This window comes from Varanus komodoensis, unplaced genomic scaffold (assembly GCF_004798865.1).
Source record: "Varanus komodoensis strain SLA01 unplaced genomic scaffold, ASM479886v1 scaffold1, whole genome shotgun sequence".
NCBI classification, from domain to species: Eukaryota; Metazoa; Chordata; class Lepidosauria; order Squamata; family Varanidae; genus Varanus; species Varanus komodoensis.
The window spans coordinates 104,459,305-104,476,778 of record NW_025335268.1 but is presented as its reverse complement, the minus strand read 5'-3'; the positions used below and the strand labels follow the sequence as shown (position 1 = coordinate 104,476,778).

General features: G+C 38.3%; 1 protein-coding gene across 1 annotated transcript in view; it reads right to left on the bottom strand.

Annotated features, from left to right (window-relative positions):
* Positions 1 to 1,807: 1,807 nt before the first annotated feature.
* The window catches only part of TDRD1 (tudor domain containing 1), a 35,413-nt gene continuing 19,746 nt past the window's right edge, over positions 1,808 to 17,474 (bottom strand). The window contains exons 13-24 of the mRNA XM_044431450.1: positions 15,212 to 15,382; positions 13,159 to 13,413; positions 12,703 to 12,825; positions 11,974 to 12,084; positions 11,278 to 11,448; positions 9,267 to 9,521; positions 7,055 to 7,186; positions 4,718 to 4,822; positions 3,759 to 3,926; positions 3,040 to 3,249; positions 2,803 to 2,849; positions 1,808 to 1,900 (exon numbers count right to left, since the gene is read on the bottom strand). Coding sequence (XP_044287385.1) covers positions 1,808 to 1,900; positions 2,803 to 2,849; positions 3,040 to 3,249; positions 3,759 to 3,926; positions 4,718 to 4,822; positions 7,055 to 7,186; positions 9,267 to 9,521; positions 11,278 to 11,448; positions 11,974 to 12,084; positions 12,703 to 12,825; positions 13,159 to 13,413; positions 15,212 to 15,382 — 1,841 coding nt within the window. The remainder of the gene's footprint in view (positions 1,901 to 2,802; positions 2,850 to 3,039; positions 3,250 to 3,758; positions 3,927 to 4,717; positions 4,823 to 7,054; positions 7,187 to 9,266; positions 9,522 to 11,277; positions 11,449 to 11,973; positions 12,085 to 12,702; positions 12,826 to 13,158; positions 13,414 to 15,211; positions 15,383 to 17,474) is intronic.

Genomic DNA, 17,474 nt, shown 5'->3' with positions numbered 1-17,474 from the left:
GTAGTTGCACGTGATCTTCAAGGTGACCTTTCTTCCTACTCTGACAAAAGAAAAAGACGGACACTGTGCTCAAAAGCACCGTAACTGGGTGGCATCTTCTCCCATAGAAATGAACTTGGTTAGAAGCTAATACGTAAGGACCTGCCCATTGCAGCAACTGGAAGGAGTAGTCCACAAAAGGAAGGAACTGTGTGCATTCTGCTTGCTCGCTTTCAGAACAGCAAAGCAGCATGGGCCCTTCAAACTTGACATTTGTGGTGGCTGCCCATCCTTTCTGCTGAGGGGAGAGGGGCAAGAGGCCCCTTATCTGTACAATTCAGCAGTGGTTTCCTATCTGCAAAGTGGCAGACATGGTCCAAATCGGATGTGCTAATGCATTTTAATCAAGACTTGTGGATTTCTCTCCCAGTATTAGGAAAATAGCAGATCAAGATAATTCCAGTGAGTTTTGTGAATGGGTCAGTTTTTATTTTGCATACCTCGGTGCTTTGCCAAGAACTGTCACAGATCTACCCTTAACATTCCACTCATCTGACAAGCATATGCCACAACAAATCCATTAGTCTTTAAGGTGCCCCAACACTATTCGTTGGCCTCCCTAAGCAGACGTGCATCGACTTGTGCTTTGGAGACTCTTTCAGTTTCTATGGAGAGTAGAAATTTACGGGGCTAGCTTGCAGTACTACTCTTAACGTATACCTCCAACAATTGCATTTACCTCCTAGAGTGTATTAACAACCTATTGACAACGTGCAGTACACAGCATGAATTCACAATTACTGAACTATATATACATAGCCTCAAGAGTAAAACTTCTTTGCGGTAAATAAGATTTATAGCATAATTAGCCTCAACTGAGTCCAATGGGGCTTAGTTCCTCCTTTCCAGATTGCAGGTCTTTAAGAATAAATGCAGTGAAGCAACTGAATTTCCAAAAATGGCAAACAATTCAGAAAAAAAATGGCTTTGTCATAGACTGTAGCTGAATAAATTTCCATCTTTTCTTATGAGGGGGTCTAAATATTTTTGCAAACTGACATTAAATTTCAAACTAAACACATTTAAAATGTGAACACAGAATTCAAACATAATTATTGAAGCTTTCGTGAGCTTTTAAAAAATAAACAGCTTTAGATGAATTGCCTCTCTGGATTGAGTTATTTTTTATAACGCGAAGCTCAGTCCTCTCTATTCAGTGAGCATGAAACATCATCATGAACTGAGAAAGCTGGTGTGTTACGCTTAAGACATCTCGTTACGTTGATAAGAGACTGTAAAGTTCCAAATACTACTTTCTATATTGTCTCCTGAAAATTAGCACTGTTTTCTAAAATGTAATATATTAGGGAAGAGTGCTTACAGGGCTGTATGAAGTAGTTACATTCTGACACCTTCTTAAGAAGCTACAGTTTAATAGCCTTGAATATACTGGGTGCAATCTATATTCTTCTGAAGGTAAAGCTAAAACTTCCATAGATTTTAATGGCTCTGGGTTACACATAATGGTTTTTTGAACCATGATCTAATTCAACATGCATTGGTCTTATTGCAACGGATGAAGAAAAGGAAACATGTGATGGTCCCCGAATTTTCACTAGCCCTAGTCAGGGTAGTCAGTAAGCGTAATAGAAGTTGCAGTCCAACAATATCTGAAAAGCCACACAATTCCCATCCCTGCAGCACATCTTACTTTCAAGGGAGAATGTTTATGACTGATGTCTTAATGCAGCTTTCATAAAAGCATTAAGAACAACAGGTAATCTAATTTACTCCAGAAGCAGATAATGCTGTATGCTGCAGCATAGCTTTATTCTTCTAAAGACTTTATAATTTCAGGAAGCTTATCTTCTCCAAAGCGGTCTTTTAGGAGAAAGTTGATAATCTGTTCAAGCTTTACAACCTGTGAGAGTACAGAAAATCAAAGACATTATCATGGAATGGCTTTATCTCTAGTAGCAGTGAACAACTTTTTTGGGTTCTGATGTTTGCATTGAGCTTCTGGGGAGTTGGCACTACCTGTATGTGCATATACACTGCCACTAGCAAGGTGGGGAATCTTATTTTTTTCCTAAGTAAGTAGGATTGAATCGCTTAGCAGCATTTTCAAATGGTATCATGAATACTAAGCCTCTGTAGGTCTACTCAGAGATTTGCAGGATTGAAATGTTCAGTAATTTTTTCTGCAGGTCCTGCCCCCTTCACTCCTGCAGGGAAAAGCTATTACCTGTTCAGTAACCAACTGGAGGTAAAGATTTTTTCCTGGCCAAGAAAAGGGAGTGGGTCCTGAGTATTAGCTTGGATGGAAACTTCATGTTTATTGTGCCATCTATATCCTTCATTGCTGGGGGTTTTCTATGTCAAATTTACATAGCTATCTGCTTTAAAAAAAATAGCTAGAGTTATAACCCCCCCCCCCCAAAATGGCTACCTCATCATCTTGCGCTGGATCCAAATACACCTTTGCTGGGGGAAGAGAATCTTTGCATCTATTTTCAAAATAATCTGTTGATGAAATGCTTCTGAAGGCAATTTTGTTCCCACAAAAATTTCAGCTAGAAATAACACAACCTGAACAATAACTGCTATAAAAATTCTTATTAGTGCTAATCGCTTAGTGTACTGTATTGTATTACAAAGGTAGCTATTCCATTGTATATTCTGCATAGACAGACCATTGAATAACCTGCCTATTTTTTGTCCACAGATGGATATACCCTTACACATAAAATCAGGATTGTATTATCTTTGTAAGCAATCACTATCTGGAAACAAACAGAACTTAAGTTCTGGGTTGACACTCACCTGCTTTCTCAACTCTGTACAGCAGCAAGGAGACTGCTTTGAACATTCTAAAGAAAAGGAAAGGAAAAATGCATCTTGTTCAATCAGTGAGCAGTATGGAGACATTTTCAGTTTTGAAAATTAAAATATTGACAGCACAGCATTGTGTGCATATGGTAACAGGTATCCTTTTGACTCTTAATGAACACATAACCTTCAAGCACATAGAGAAGGAATCAGCTGTGTGAAAGTACTTACGATTCCCACTGCTGCAATATTTTGCCATGCTTTCAGTTACTAGCTGGTCAGCTACATCCAGAATACCTCTGTCACCATTTATTTTGGCAGTGACAGCATGAATGTCTCCATCAACTCTTTTCACTGTAATTGTTACAGCCTCGTTCAGTAAGAGACATTTCACCTTCTGGGTTGCTGACAAGGACCACTTTCCATCCAATGATGTAATTCCTATTAATAAAGATAAACCTTAAATTCAACTGTAGATTATGACAGCATATAACCCAGAAGTTCAGTGGGTTTATTCACAAGTACAGGAAATGTCAAAACTGTTTCCATTATTCATCTGAATTTTAAATTAACCATCTTTAAAAATAAGGGAACGTACTCCTCTCAGATTTGAGTACTTTCAATCCCATTCAAGTGAGCATAGTATAAGAATATGCTTGAGATAGAGAAAAAACTTACTCAGCCAAGAGTTAGTCCTCATAAGTCCTTTCACATTATTAATACATTTTATTTCCAAAGAATATCTAAGAGCAGGTTACTGAAATTAATACAGCTGTGACTGATCAGCCAATATAACAATTATATTTCAAAAATGTCACTAGTAAAGTTTGTTAGCACATTACGGCTTAAGGTTCCGTAAATGTATGTAAATATATAGAAATATTAACTGAAGAATCAAAGTTCCTTTCAGACAGTTACTATTTGAATAACTGCACTTGTTGGTTTGCTACCTGCTAGGGAACATTTAAGTATCTGAACAGGTAGTTCCAAGTAGGGAGCAATTATAGGTAGCAGTCTAGAACATGGTAAAATTTCCACATTTCCATAGTCTGCATATGCCACTTTCGCTTTTGACACACGATTTTCCAGAACAACAGCACGATACCAGTTGTTATCACCTAAAAAAAGAGTTTTAGAAACAAAGTTTAGTTTGGGAAGGTAATGATATGCACAAAGAACCTAATCCCTGAGTTTTGATGGTTCTCTTAAACCCAAAAGCAATAAGCAATGAATTTCTCATATCTATATTCCTGACAAAGTACATTTTAACAACTTTAGTAGCATAATCTGGAGGCTATGACCTACTGGGCTTCCTTTAGACTATATAAGGCTTGCCTGTGGGATTCTCATTATTTGGCAATTGCTCATGTCGGATTATTTACATCATGGGCATTCCACACCACTTGAAGAAAACGGAAAGGGCAGGAGAGTAGGCAAGCAGGAACAGGTAAATATCTCCTCAACACAGAAGTGTTACTGCAACACTTCTGCACATGTATACTGCACTGCCAGATGAAACTTAAATGGGGATAAAAGAAACAACAAGGAGAAGTCAGTCTTACAATCAGAAGCCAAGGTATATGCAGTCAAGCAAGACCAGCCATTTCAGATCAATTTGTATTCTCAGTTGAGGTGGACATTTAGTTACTGAATCATTCGATAACATGACCTTCAACAGCAATTAATTTAATCACGTGGAAAGCTACCAGGGAGAAGAATTTCTTTTGTGCAAAATCTTTTCATCCAACTGGGCAACCATCCATCAATGGGGACTTAGTAAATTCAGAGCCGTATTTTGAAACGGCACAGTTTTACTTTAAAAAAAATTCCCCTATCAGAGACAGAAAGCTCTACAGGACACTTTTTAACCCCCTCTGCTCCACATCCAATTTTCTAAATTAATTCTTACCTGAGAACTTGGCACAACAGAGTTCACCAACTTTTGGTTTGAAGGTACTATCCTTCTGAGAGTTGCAGTAGTCTGTGAGTTCAGTCATTAGCTTATGGAATTTCTCTGGATCCACTAAAACAGAAGTATAACGTTCCAGTATACGGCCAGAAAAAGCCCTTGGCTTCTTGGGTGACATAATATGCATAATGAAGTAACTAATTCAGAAATCTAAAGAACGTTCTAATGAAGTCTGACTTAACAAAATATACTTATCAGCATTTCTTCCTTTATTTTTAATAAACAATTTTATTTTAATAACAGTAAATTTTGGAAGGAAGAGAGAGGAAAAAAACATAAAAGTTACAAAGAAACAACAAGATTCTTGAACAAATGTTACCTAGAATATCAAATATTTAAGGAAAATCATCAATTACTATCCTTTCTACGCAATCACCTTTTTTCATTCATAATTCAAATTCTTGAATTGGGAAGCTTTCAATTCTAGAAGCTTATGAACATTCTGTAGCATTTTCTGCCAACAGGTTTTGCACTTTTTTCAGTACAAAGGCAGAATTGCAGCTACGGTAAAAGCTGGATTTTATCTAACAATGCCCTGGTTTAAATGCAACAGTAACCTATAGCTTTGTAGAAATGAACTTCTGATAGCAAGATTTGATTCTTCCTTACTAAACACAGTTTAAACTATGTTTTAATGTATTTTGTATTGGCAAGGGGCGGCATAGAAATGTTTTAATAAATAAATAAATAAATAAATAAATAAATAAATAAATAAACTAATCAAAGCTTCCCAGGTCTGGATGCAACTGGGAACTGTTTAAGCTTAACCTTCCTCTACCATTGATTTGAATAGTGTCATTCTGCTATTGGGATCCAATGAACAACTTTAATGTTTCACCTGTAAATGTATGTTTTGTTTTCTATATGACTTCAGTTAAACAATGATTTTATTAGTATTCTATTCCAAGAATTACTTCAACATTTCAACAGGTATACTACTATGGTTCATTGCATGCCATCTTTAAAAACATTAAATACAGTGGTACCTTGGCTCACGAATGCCTCAGTTCACGACCAAATTGGGTCGCGAAGAGAAATTTCAGAACATTTTTTCCTCAGGTTGCGAACTCCGCATTGGGTGACGATCACGACTGCACCCCTCTTCCGTGCACCCAAATCCTTCCCTTACCCAGTTACCCTGCTGCAGTCCCCATCCCTCCCCAGCTGCAACTGGGTCTACCCTCTTTTCCACTTCTTTTTCCCCAGGCATCTGGACACACTTCCAATTGAACTGTGGTCTCCAGCCGCCTTTCCTTCCAAAACCTTTCTGGGCTTTAGAAAGATGATGGCTGGAAGTCAGTGCTTCACACTTGAGTGCTCCAGTCACCCATAAAAACAATTTAAATTCTCAAATAAATTATAGTTAGCAGCACTTTGCAAACATAGGAAAAACTGTCTGCACTGAATTATGATAATAGATTTGTCCTGCAAAAAAACAAGAAAATGCAAAACTGAAACCTAAAACACAGGTTAAATACTGGACTCACAGGAGAAAATTGAAGGTGTCCAATATACCAGAATAAATTTGTTTTACGAACAATAAATCAGTGTTTTTTTACTATGTGTCAAGACTACAATGTGTGAGGAGTCTGGTTTATGAGTGGAATTGGCTTGGCTTCTTGGACTCTGGCCTACTTTCTCTGTCCTCACTCCATCTCACACCTAGTGTCCGCATGGGTGTTCAGCAGAAAGTGAGCCCAAAAATCCACCTTGTGCACACACTTCCTGCCATGCATGTGCCTACTGTGCAGGTGGAGTCCTCTTTTTGCACATGGCTTGCAGGCTTTGTATACTTTGCACAAAGGAGGGCTCTGCTAGTGTTCTTGTGCTTTTGCAGGCTTAATCCCAGCTCAGCTCACTGCATGGCCAAAGCTGAGTGCAGGAGAGAAGTCAGATCTTTCCAGCCAGTTCTTCACATCTCTAGTCAAGACAACAATCAACTTGGAGCATAGCTAACTCCTCAGGGTAAAATGTACAATTATGGGATGTGTGAGTCCTTCCCCTCCCCTCCCCAGTCACTGAGATCTGCTAACAGACAAGGCTTTACAAATATTTCAGACTGCTGCTAGATTCTAAAACAATCCCATTAATGTAGGAAGGTAAAAGTAGAAGCTTCAGTTCTCCTCACAGGGGCTAAAAGAAGAGACAAAAAGGAAAAGTGTACAAGCCCAAGCACACCACAGCTCACTTTCATACTCGGGAAAAATGGTTTCCTACTTTATCTATACTAGACCAATATGAACACTTTTATACTGATGCAGTATAAGCATTGCACACTTTTATCCTTACCTTTGACTTTTATTGGTACAACATAGAATAAACCAGGATGTATCACGTGTAATGCACGGACATTCACAGTTTTATCAACCGGAAGTTCTGTTGATGTCCATTGTATGCATGTAGACATTTCTGTAATATTAGACAGAAGCAGCACTTATTTCATGACCTCACGTGGAACTGATCTGCCCTTAGTATCATCATTCAATGTTATAGTAAAGCAGGATGTGAGTCAATCTAAGTATGGACACAGCACCCACAGCTGATCCTACAACTCGCTCACGGGCCCTGCATGCATGCCAACAATACGAGAAGTCAATGCTGAGAGCACTCTTCCACACAAAGGCATTATACCCTCGTTGGGATTGGCCTTAAATATCCAGCTACTTCTAAATTCCTCATTCATTTCCATTTTTTCCCAATTACTTACCAACTAAAATGCATCCAAATACCTAATTAGATAGGCAAGACAAATTCAGTGTAAATGGAAAATTTGGCACAAGTTTACATGTTATCGGTTAAGTCTGGAGGCCATCACAGTGCAATTTTAATATTCAGCAGCTTTTTTCAATTCAATAGGCATGAATGCTTATAAATTGAAATGATCTTCTACAAAATGATTTAAAATGCTAATAATTTATGCATATCCTTAAAGACTAGTATTGATGCAAACTGTCAAATAAAGGTGCAATATCTTCCACCAAGTCACAAACTATATGAGATCCAGGTTCTCCATGAGGGAAAGTGTAATCTAATTAATAGCAAGTAGCTTCATGCCTCCATTAATACTAAATGCAGCAACTTGTACTGTATCTGATGCCAGTCTCAAGGTCACTTGAGTGTTTGGAACACATGTTCAGAAGGCCTGAAGCCTGCAATAAAGAGTAGAACTTCAGTAGCACAGTCCATTCACTGATTTTTCCCTTGGGATAACATCCAATATGCTTTATTTTTAAAGTATTTTGCCTCAAGCTACAGTTGTTTTATATCCCACCTTTTCATCCCAAAAATGGCAACATAGGGCTGCTAATAATAGAATGCAGATTACAAAAATGATCTTAAAGCATAACAAAAACACAAAAACAGAAACACAAGGGGAAAATAGCACCAATTAGCCTTTCATTCTGTCATTTACTCCTTGACAGAATTGGATTTATTTTTCAATTTCTTAAGCTTATATTCATGCACACCTGTGCAAATTTGCACTTCCAGAATCAACCATTCCTTCACCAAAGCACATTTTTACTCTTTAGCCCATGAGGGCAAATGTGCCTTTTTGGAAACTCAACTTTGACAAGGAGCTGACATGTCACTTGCCTAGAAAACTCTGGAAATCTACAGAAAATTCCCAGGTCAGTTCAGGGACCAAAATGGCAAAAGACAAGGAAGTGTTTATAGTGTCTATAGTCTGCATCCTTATTTCATCACTGTATTCCATAAACTGTTCATACTTGTTTGTTTGTTTGTTTATCCTGAGTGTCATGGCTGGACCAGGCTCCTAGGTAAAAGTGTTTTATTATAATTTTTCTGCAAAGAAATTGGCATACAATCCTGGAAAATAAAAGAATAGGCCACAAGTGTGTGGAATCCATGTAGCTTGGTAAAAGCTGGACTCCTGTGGAATCTATTGACCACATTAATAGAAAACCAAACTCACTTCTAAATTTCTCTGACATCTCTACATACCACTTCTCTCAGGAACTAAGATCCTATGTGGGACTAAGGTATAAAATCTTTTAGAAATAGATTGTACAAATTACAAAAATATTTTATTTGTTGGATTATTTTGATATGTTTTTACTTTGCTGTTTGGTTTTATGACTGTACAGGCACTCCAAAACCAATCGCCAGTCAGACAATATAAAATGTATTAAGTAAGTTAAAAACCCGCTGGCATGGTTTCTTGAGAGCGGGGCAATTATTCAAGGATGTTAGAATTTATGATGTTTATTTTGAGCTATATCTGTTATGGTTCATTACTGCTTTGGTACCTTAAGCTTAACTACTGAGAACCAGGATGTTTCATTCTGATTCCATCAATATAACATTTACGAATGTATGCCAATAAAATGTCACCAAAGAGATATGGCACCTCAATAATTTCATGTTTACTGATTATGTTCAATACCACAGCAGTTCTATCTAAAACTCTGAAGAACAAAAATTCTTTCATACATTCTCACACCATTCAAAAATGTGCAAGGTTAATTACCTTGGAAGTGATTGGCTGCCAATTCATTTGGTGGCATTTTCTGATCTGACAATATTTCCTTTTTCAAACCCAATTTTTCATGAATTAAAATGTCACTGATCATTACGGGACTGCTACTGGAATTGTCAATAAGCTCTACTTCAGCACCATTTTCAGTTAATGAAATGACTCTGGCCTGAAGCGTCTTTCCAGCTGTTAACATCTGGAGTGAGGCTGTAGCTTCTGGGGTCCATTCCTCATTAATCGGCCTTACCCCTGAGAAGGGAAAATATTCCAGCAGTTGTTAGCTGTTCTTCAGGCAATGCACTTGCACTCAGAAAGGGTACAATTCTCCATGCACTTACTGGTAAGAATCAAAAATGATAGTACTGCACTTTAAAATTTCTCAAAGTATTACAAAACATGTGTAAGATTGCACTTTTAAGTCTCTTAAAGCATTATAACAATGTGTAAGAATCCATTATCACAATTTAAGCAGTTACCTGAAATTCCAGACCTTGTTTGCCTTATGGGCTGGCCTCAAAACTTGAAATGACTTTTCCATACAGATGCATACCCAAAGCTCTGTCTCTTGAGCACAATGATAAAAATGCTTTAGAAGTCATAAGACATCTCGGGTCAGCAATGGTGCCATCTAAACCCTCCCCAAGTCACTGACAAATGAGAATATAGCAGACTTTGATTTGGTACCCTCCAGGTATTATAGACTTCAAAAATAACATTAGCTTCAGCCAGCATGCCTAATGCCCAGGAATGATTTGTAGTCCAAAGCAACTGGAGCTACTGAGCTGAGCAGGCCTAGAATATAGGCTTACCTGCTTAGTTCAAACAGTGTCCTGAAAATAATGATTTATGGAGAGGGCAACAATGATCCAGAATACAGGAAGAAGGAGGAGGAGCTACTGAAAGAACAGAAGCATCATGGAAGGTGACATAAGAAAACTGTCAGAAGTAAGACTCTCTGGTTCTTGACTATTGCGAAAACCAGGCATTTTCCTCTGTGCTTGGTTGTCTGCTATGCTACTTTGTACTTCATAATTTAGACTCAAAGACACTCTGACAAAAAAGGGATGAGAGGGTTTTAAACCAACTCTGACATCTAAACTCAACTCCCCAAAGGGACAGTATTCACGAAAAGTCAAGGACGCAACTGGACAGAAACCTGGAAATCACTGAGCTGAGCCAGGAAAACTTCTCAGGCTAGGGAGACCAACAAGGAAGGCCAGATTAAAAGGAGCAGATGGCATCCAAACAGCATGGTCTGATTTGAAGGTGGCGAGGGATGCTTTAGAACAGAACCACAATTTACCTTGGTCAGTCTTTTCTAGGTTTATACATTTAAAAGACATATTACACATAAGAATAAAGACATTTTCAGTATTTATCCCAAGTTATAAATGACTAACAGATTCTGTTGCAGTTGTCTTACACTACTATGGCATTTCTGAATGGCCTTGCTGTTTTCCAACTCCTGTTCTCAAAGCTTTTCAACAAAAGACATTTATTTTGTACTCTTCATTCTGCAATTATGTTGTTTACGGGATTTTTAGATGTCGAAAGGACTCTAAAGTTTCATTACTGGTTTTGGTGAGAATTTTTAGAAGAGGGAAAATGCAGTTTTATGTATAGCAAGTGACAAACTATTCCCACTTGTATATTTGTGCTATTTTGCTTATATAGTACTACCTAGGGTTATGGAGCAGGAAAGCCGGAAAGAAACACTCTTCATACAATATTTGCACTTCATTTCTGCAACTAAACTCAACATAGGTACAGTAGATTAACAGCCTCATGTAGGAAAGCTCTAAAAGTGTACAGCAAATTGAGATTCTAGTACTCCAGTTAAGCATTCTGATACAGGGCATTAAAGATCAGTCAATTTTAGTAAAGTTACTGACCATACCAATTTCAAGTTGAGTTAAAGGATAGTAGTGTGTATTTACAGTGTACTTTCCTATTTTACTTGCAGTTCAATATAATTTCTTACTATTGAAGTAAGAGAGCCCATTACCTGATAGCCTACATCTGATTGCTTGAAATGGCAGTTTCAAAAATGAAGACGAAAGCTGTCTGACTTTATCCAGAGTCACCTCTTGACAGTTTCCATAATCCACAAACTGAACTTTAAAGGCTTCAAATGAAGTGGCATCTTTTACCAAGGCACGATACCATCTACCATCACCTAAATTAAAGAAAAATGCAAAAACCTGTAAGTAAACAAAATTACTTCCCCATTATAAATGGGCACAATCTTTTTCTTCATTGTACAGCAATACAAAACAGATTCATAGTTTCATTCTATTTCACAGAAATAACATTTTCAGCCAGACACTAAAGTTGCTCAATGCAAGGTATGTATTAACATCCAGTCCAGAGAAATGGAAAAAGAAGAAACCCCTTTCACACAAAGACCAACCTTCCCAGGCAAGGAAACTTTGCAGAACTATTTGACTGTTGCTTTATTTTACTAATCAAAAGTAGGAACGTTCAGCTGTATACCAGAATTCAGAACCTGCAGTTAGGATTCTGTGACTGTCTGCTTCTTAAGCTTACCAGCACTCAAGAACCCAGTGTTCATACAGGTACATCAAACTTCCCTAACTGGTTTAGTATGAGAAATAAGACAGAATACTAGTTAGTTGAAATTTCTGCAAGACATCACTGCAGTACTTGAAGGGAATGAGCAAAAGGAAGCAAGAATACTTACCAGAGAAATAAGCACAGCACAACTCCCCCACTGTTAATTTAGAAACATTAGGCGCAATTTTCTTGCAGAATTCTGTTAAAGATGCATTGAGCTCTTTTAGAGCATTCAAGTCTGCAAAGGTAAGATTGAAGTACTGTACTGTTAATCAGTCCTTGGGAGTAGTAAAGTGGCCATCAAAAGTTAATGAAAATAATATATTAGTCCTCAATTCAATCAATCATTTAAATCAGTTAAAATCTCACACTTCTTGAACAGTTATTACAGGATGTTTCTATCAGCAACATTCCTAATATTACAGTCTTATGCTATCAGCTTTGATTGAGTTATCAGTGACCAATTTTATTTATAAAATAGTTTAAATACACACTTATAAAATAACAAGCAATAACAGTACTTTGTTCCCCAACTTTCTTGTGTTTATAATTTAAGAACCTTCTTCCCTCACAAAGGGGTAAATCAGTATGATAGAAGAATACCCTTTTAATCCTTTCTGCTTCTACACAAAATAGAATATAAAGCCAAAAGTAATTATATCCATAATTATGTGAGTGTGGAACGTAAGCAATGGGACACCAATCAGTTTCATGACTCATTGAACAACTGGCTAGCCATGAAAGTGATTGTTCCAAAGTCCAGGAGTGCTACTGCAATGGAGCTCTGAATCGCTGAAATGCAATACTAATACACATGAAAGAACAGAACACTTAGAAAGGGTAAAAAAAGATGTACCGTCATTGTTTAACAAGTGGCAATAGAATTCACTGGGGTTGTACAGCACACACACTGTAACATTTACCACTTGTTCAGCTGTTAATGTGACCCAAGACCAATCAACTCTCTCTAGTTTTTGATCTGCAAAGAGACAAGTATGAATAACAACTAGTTCTTTGTTTAATGCTCAAGTTAGTGTCATATTAGTATCAGTAGTACCAAAAATTGTTTTTCTTTTCTTTTTTTGGAACTGCAACCTCTGAACTAAATTTCAAAAGAAAATTTGATTAGTTGCACAAGTATGGACCAGTAATAAGTTTTTGTAGTAGCACTAATAATATTCAAGAAAAAAGGATAGTTTGGTACTGTTCATAAATCTCTGTTTTCATTCACTTACTGTAAAAATCACAATTAAGAAACAAAAGGGAGCCAGGGTCTCAAGATAATTATAATAAAAACTTTTTAGGCACTTACCATTTTCTTTCTGCGGTGTTCCAATGCATGTGTCAAGCCCTGTCAAGCCAGTCGTGGTTTCTTCCACTGCACAGCCTGATTTTACAAGATATTCAGACACATTTCTTATTGGACTCACTGATTCATCTGAAATTTCTACCACAAAAGTGTTCTCCTTCTTATCCATTATTTTTATGGTGGCCACTTTGTTTTGCATCAGCTGCTTCATAACAGATGTTGCTTCTGTGGACCAGGTTCCAGACGTTGGCTTCACACCTTAAAATAAAGAGAAGATTTCTTCTAACCTCTTTAAAAACTGAGTATCTTGTTTTTCCACAGCTCAACTATAGATACCATCCACTATCTTTGTAAATGGCATTACAACATTTTACAATTTCAAGTACCTTAGATATTATTTGCCTTCCTACCAACCTGTCATATATTCCACATATACAAAATGGTAAACAAATTGTTTTAATATCAGAAACTGCTGCTTATTCCTAAGCAGTGCTGGCCAAGTTATCTTTCAGTCTTTAGTGAAATACCAAATCCGCTTCTCCCATGTTTTGCCCTTGTACTGTTGTGCTGCCATTCCATATTTATAAGAGGTTTCAGGTCAGTATGCTCCCGGTGTGCGCAGCTTCACACGACTAACATGAGTAGGGCTGCCACATCAGTGATATCCCCAAACACAAGCTGGAGCTTGGTGATATTCTAGGGTTGCTAAATCCTGAAATACCTCTGCAGTACCAAGATAGTATTATGAACCAGAGACAGATAAATTGCACAGCTTTGACAGTAAAATGTTATCTTTTAGGAGGATGTTCTTCCTTTTACGCTATAGACACCACACATAATTAGAAGCAAGGCACTCCAAGTTCAGCTGAGCTTATTCCAAGGACTGCAGCTTCAGATCGCAATCCTATGCACAGTCCAGGCACATACCACAATGTGGACAAGCAAATAGGTCACCAAGCAGGCAAGGTGGCCTGGGCAACTGCCATGATGCACTGTTGCCTCCTCTCCTTCCAAGCCAACAGAAGGAGGTGAATCTGTGTGATCGGTCTTAAATGAGACAGGTGGGAACAAACCAAAGTCTAGTGCATATGGGCCCCAATCTAAAAAGCTAGCCTCTTGAGACTCTAAGCATGGTGGTGCTTGCACTTGAAGGCTCAATACTTTTTACTCCTAAAAGAATCATGGAATGCACTCCCCAGAGAGGTCCGCCTGGCGCCGTCGTTATTTGTTTTTCGGCGCCAGGCGAAGACCTTTTTATTTAAGCAGTATTTTAAATGTTAATATTATTGAATTTTATTTGGCCAGGGCGGCTTGTTTTATAGTGTATGTTTTATATTATATATTTGTATTTTATTGTATATATTTTAAAATGTTATTTTAATCTTTTTGTTGTAAGCCGCCCCGAGGCTTCGGCGAATGGGGCGGCATAAAAATGTTTTAATAAATAAAATAAATAAAATCTGTCCAACATAGCCTGCTTCACCCTTGTGTATGTGGTTCCTGTTTCCCTTTTAATTTCTCTGCCTATGCTTTCCATTGGCTTAACAGCAAGGATAGCCAGTAAGGTAGTCTGCATAGCCTGCAGTGAATTTCACACTACATTCTTACTTGCCCCAAACCAGAGCAAGTGAGTTCCTCCAAGTGAGGCTACACTTTACTGTTACAACCACAATATATATCCCAAGCAGTGAGACAGACAGTTTGATATAAAGAGTGTGGGACTGGAAATCCTGAGCTCTGGATTCTAGTCCTCGCCTCAGCCATGAAATTCACAGGGTGACTTTGGGTCAGTTACTGACTCCTAGCATACCTTACCTCACCTGGTTGTTGAGGATAAAATGGAGAAAAGAAAACCATGTAATTCACCTCATGTTCCATGTAAGAGGAAAAAAGTCAAGATATAAGTGTAATAAACAAATGGTAAACCTATGCAAACTTGAATGAGAAAAGAATATAAAAAACAGAAAGACATATGAAGTACTGCGTCCCTCACAAAGTGGAAAAAAGCATCACTGTATCTGCTATTTTAAATTTTTATTTATTCACTTTTTCATACCTGCAAGGGTACACTTTATAGCTTGCACTGGTAGTTCCACTAATTCTGGAATGATTGGTCGAAGTTTACTTAAATGAAGGACTTCAACGTTTCCATAGTCTACATAGCCCACCAGAGCAGTTTTATCAGAAATGTATGCTAAAACTGATGCACGGTACCACTGATTGTCTTCTGAAAAAGAAAAAAAAGGTCACCTTTTCCCTTGGTGTTACATTGGCCATTTTCCAATCCTCTGGTACAAGGGTAATTTTAGGGACATGTTGAATATTTTGGTAAGAAAGTCAGCAATTTCATGTTTGAGTTCCTTGACAGCTTTAGGATGGATGCCATCTGGACCAGGTGACTTGCTGATTTTCAGTTTGTCAATAAAGTTGAGAACTTCTTCCGTTGTGTCACTACTATCTGCCTAATTCCTCTGACTCCCTTCCAGAATACACAGGCTCCGCGACAGGCATCTGCTCTCTATCCTCTGGTGGGAAGACTGATGAAAAGGATTCATTCAGCTTCTTTGCGATCTACTTGCCCTCCCTCAGTGCTCCTGAATTCCATTATCATCCAATGGCCCAAGTGCTTCCTTGGCTGCTTTTTTACTTTTGATATAATTACAGGATTCCTTATTGTTGGACTTTATATTTAGCCTCTGCATAGAGCTTAACATACTGAGAAGCCCCTGCCAGGGAAGCAGAGAGAAACTGAACAGATAGTTCATCCACAGTGTACATTAATTAGTTTAATCTTAGAAGACTTAACTTTATACAGACACAGGTCTACATTGAGACAACACCCATTAACCATCTGCCTCCCACAAAACCATCTAGTTGGTCCTAACTCATCTCTCTGCTACTTTCAGTTCTGTTGATTCTGTTCAATCCCTTTTACGTAAGTTTCTTTAATGTTTCCATTTAATGTAAAGTTCTTTTCTGCTTTCTCTCCACTGTTAGATTCACTTTAGGGATGCATTCTTGGCCCTTTATGTTTCTACGCACGTGGAGCCTGATGACCTCAACTCATCAAATATTTGTAAATCAATGTATTTTTTGTATTTTGTAATTAATGGTAATTTATTATGTGCTATTGTATTTCATTGTATTTTATCGTGTTGTAAGCCGCCCCGAGGTTTCGGCAAGGGGCGGCATAGAAATGTTATAATAATAATAATAACAACTCCCAAGATAGTACAGGCTATATATTGATGAAATGTCAACCTACCATCTACTTCAGATTATTTCCTTTCATCCAATTCTATAAACTACCTGCTGTTCCCATTTGGATGCTTTACTCTCTCAAACTCATTATAAACACAAATGAAATTCTCAGCTTCTTCCTAAGCCTGTCTCTCCTTATACTCTGCCCCCCACTTATCCATTAAAAGTAACTTACAGCCACTTTTTCTTGGCTTTGACTCTTTTCTTTCCTCCCCTTCCTTTGTGTTGCTATCATTACATTTTACCATGTTGCAGGAATATGCTCTGTCTTCTCTATTTACACCAGAATCATCCATTAGCTTGACTGCTGTAACTTTTTCTTTTCTGGTCTTTTGTTGTTTCATATGGGTACTCTCACCATTACTTAGTGCACAGCTGTCAAAATATTTCTCCTCTCCTCTCCTCTCCTCTCCTCTCCTCTGTCCTTACATTCTTACGCTGACATTCTGTTCATTCCTAGATGTGGCAAAAGTTCTTCATCTTTACCTTCAAAGTCTTCCATCACCCTGGTTTCATTACTGCACTTTACCTATAACCATTACTCCTCTACCTTAACCAAACATCATGCAGAAAGAAGCAGCAGCACTCTCTTGTGTGTGTGCGCGGGCTCTCTCTCTCGGGGGGGGGGGGGCACCTCTGCAGACAGAGGCAGGCAATCATACGCACCTCTCCCAACATGGACTTTCTCCATACAGGGCTCACTCTGACCTCATCTGGACTGAGGGGAGCTCAATTAGAATGCAATCCAGCCTCTAGGAACTAAACAGTGCCCCACCTGACTTAAGAGAAGGACCATAACTCAGTGTGCGCAAAAGGTCTCAAGTTCAAGCCCTGGCATCTCTAGATCAGGCAGGAAAAGACAGGATGGAATCTTGAAAGGCTGCTACCGATTAAAGCAGATAATTCAGAGCTAGATGGACCGCATCAGGTGGCAATCAGGCGCCCTTCTTCCCTGCACAGGTGCAATCATGGTCATGCTCAGTGGGGGAGATGGCCGCAATTGTGGTTGTACTTGTGCAGGGAAGATGGACGTGATCATGATCGTGCGGGGGGGGGGG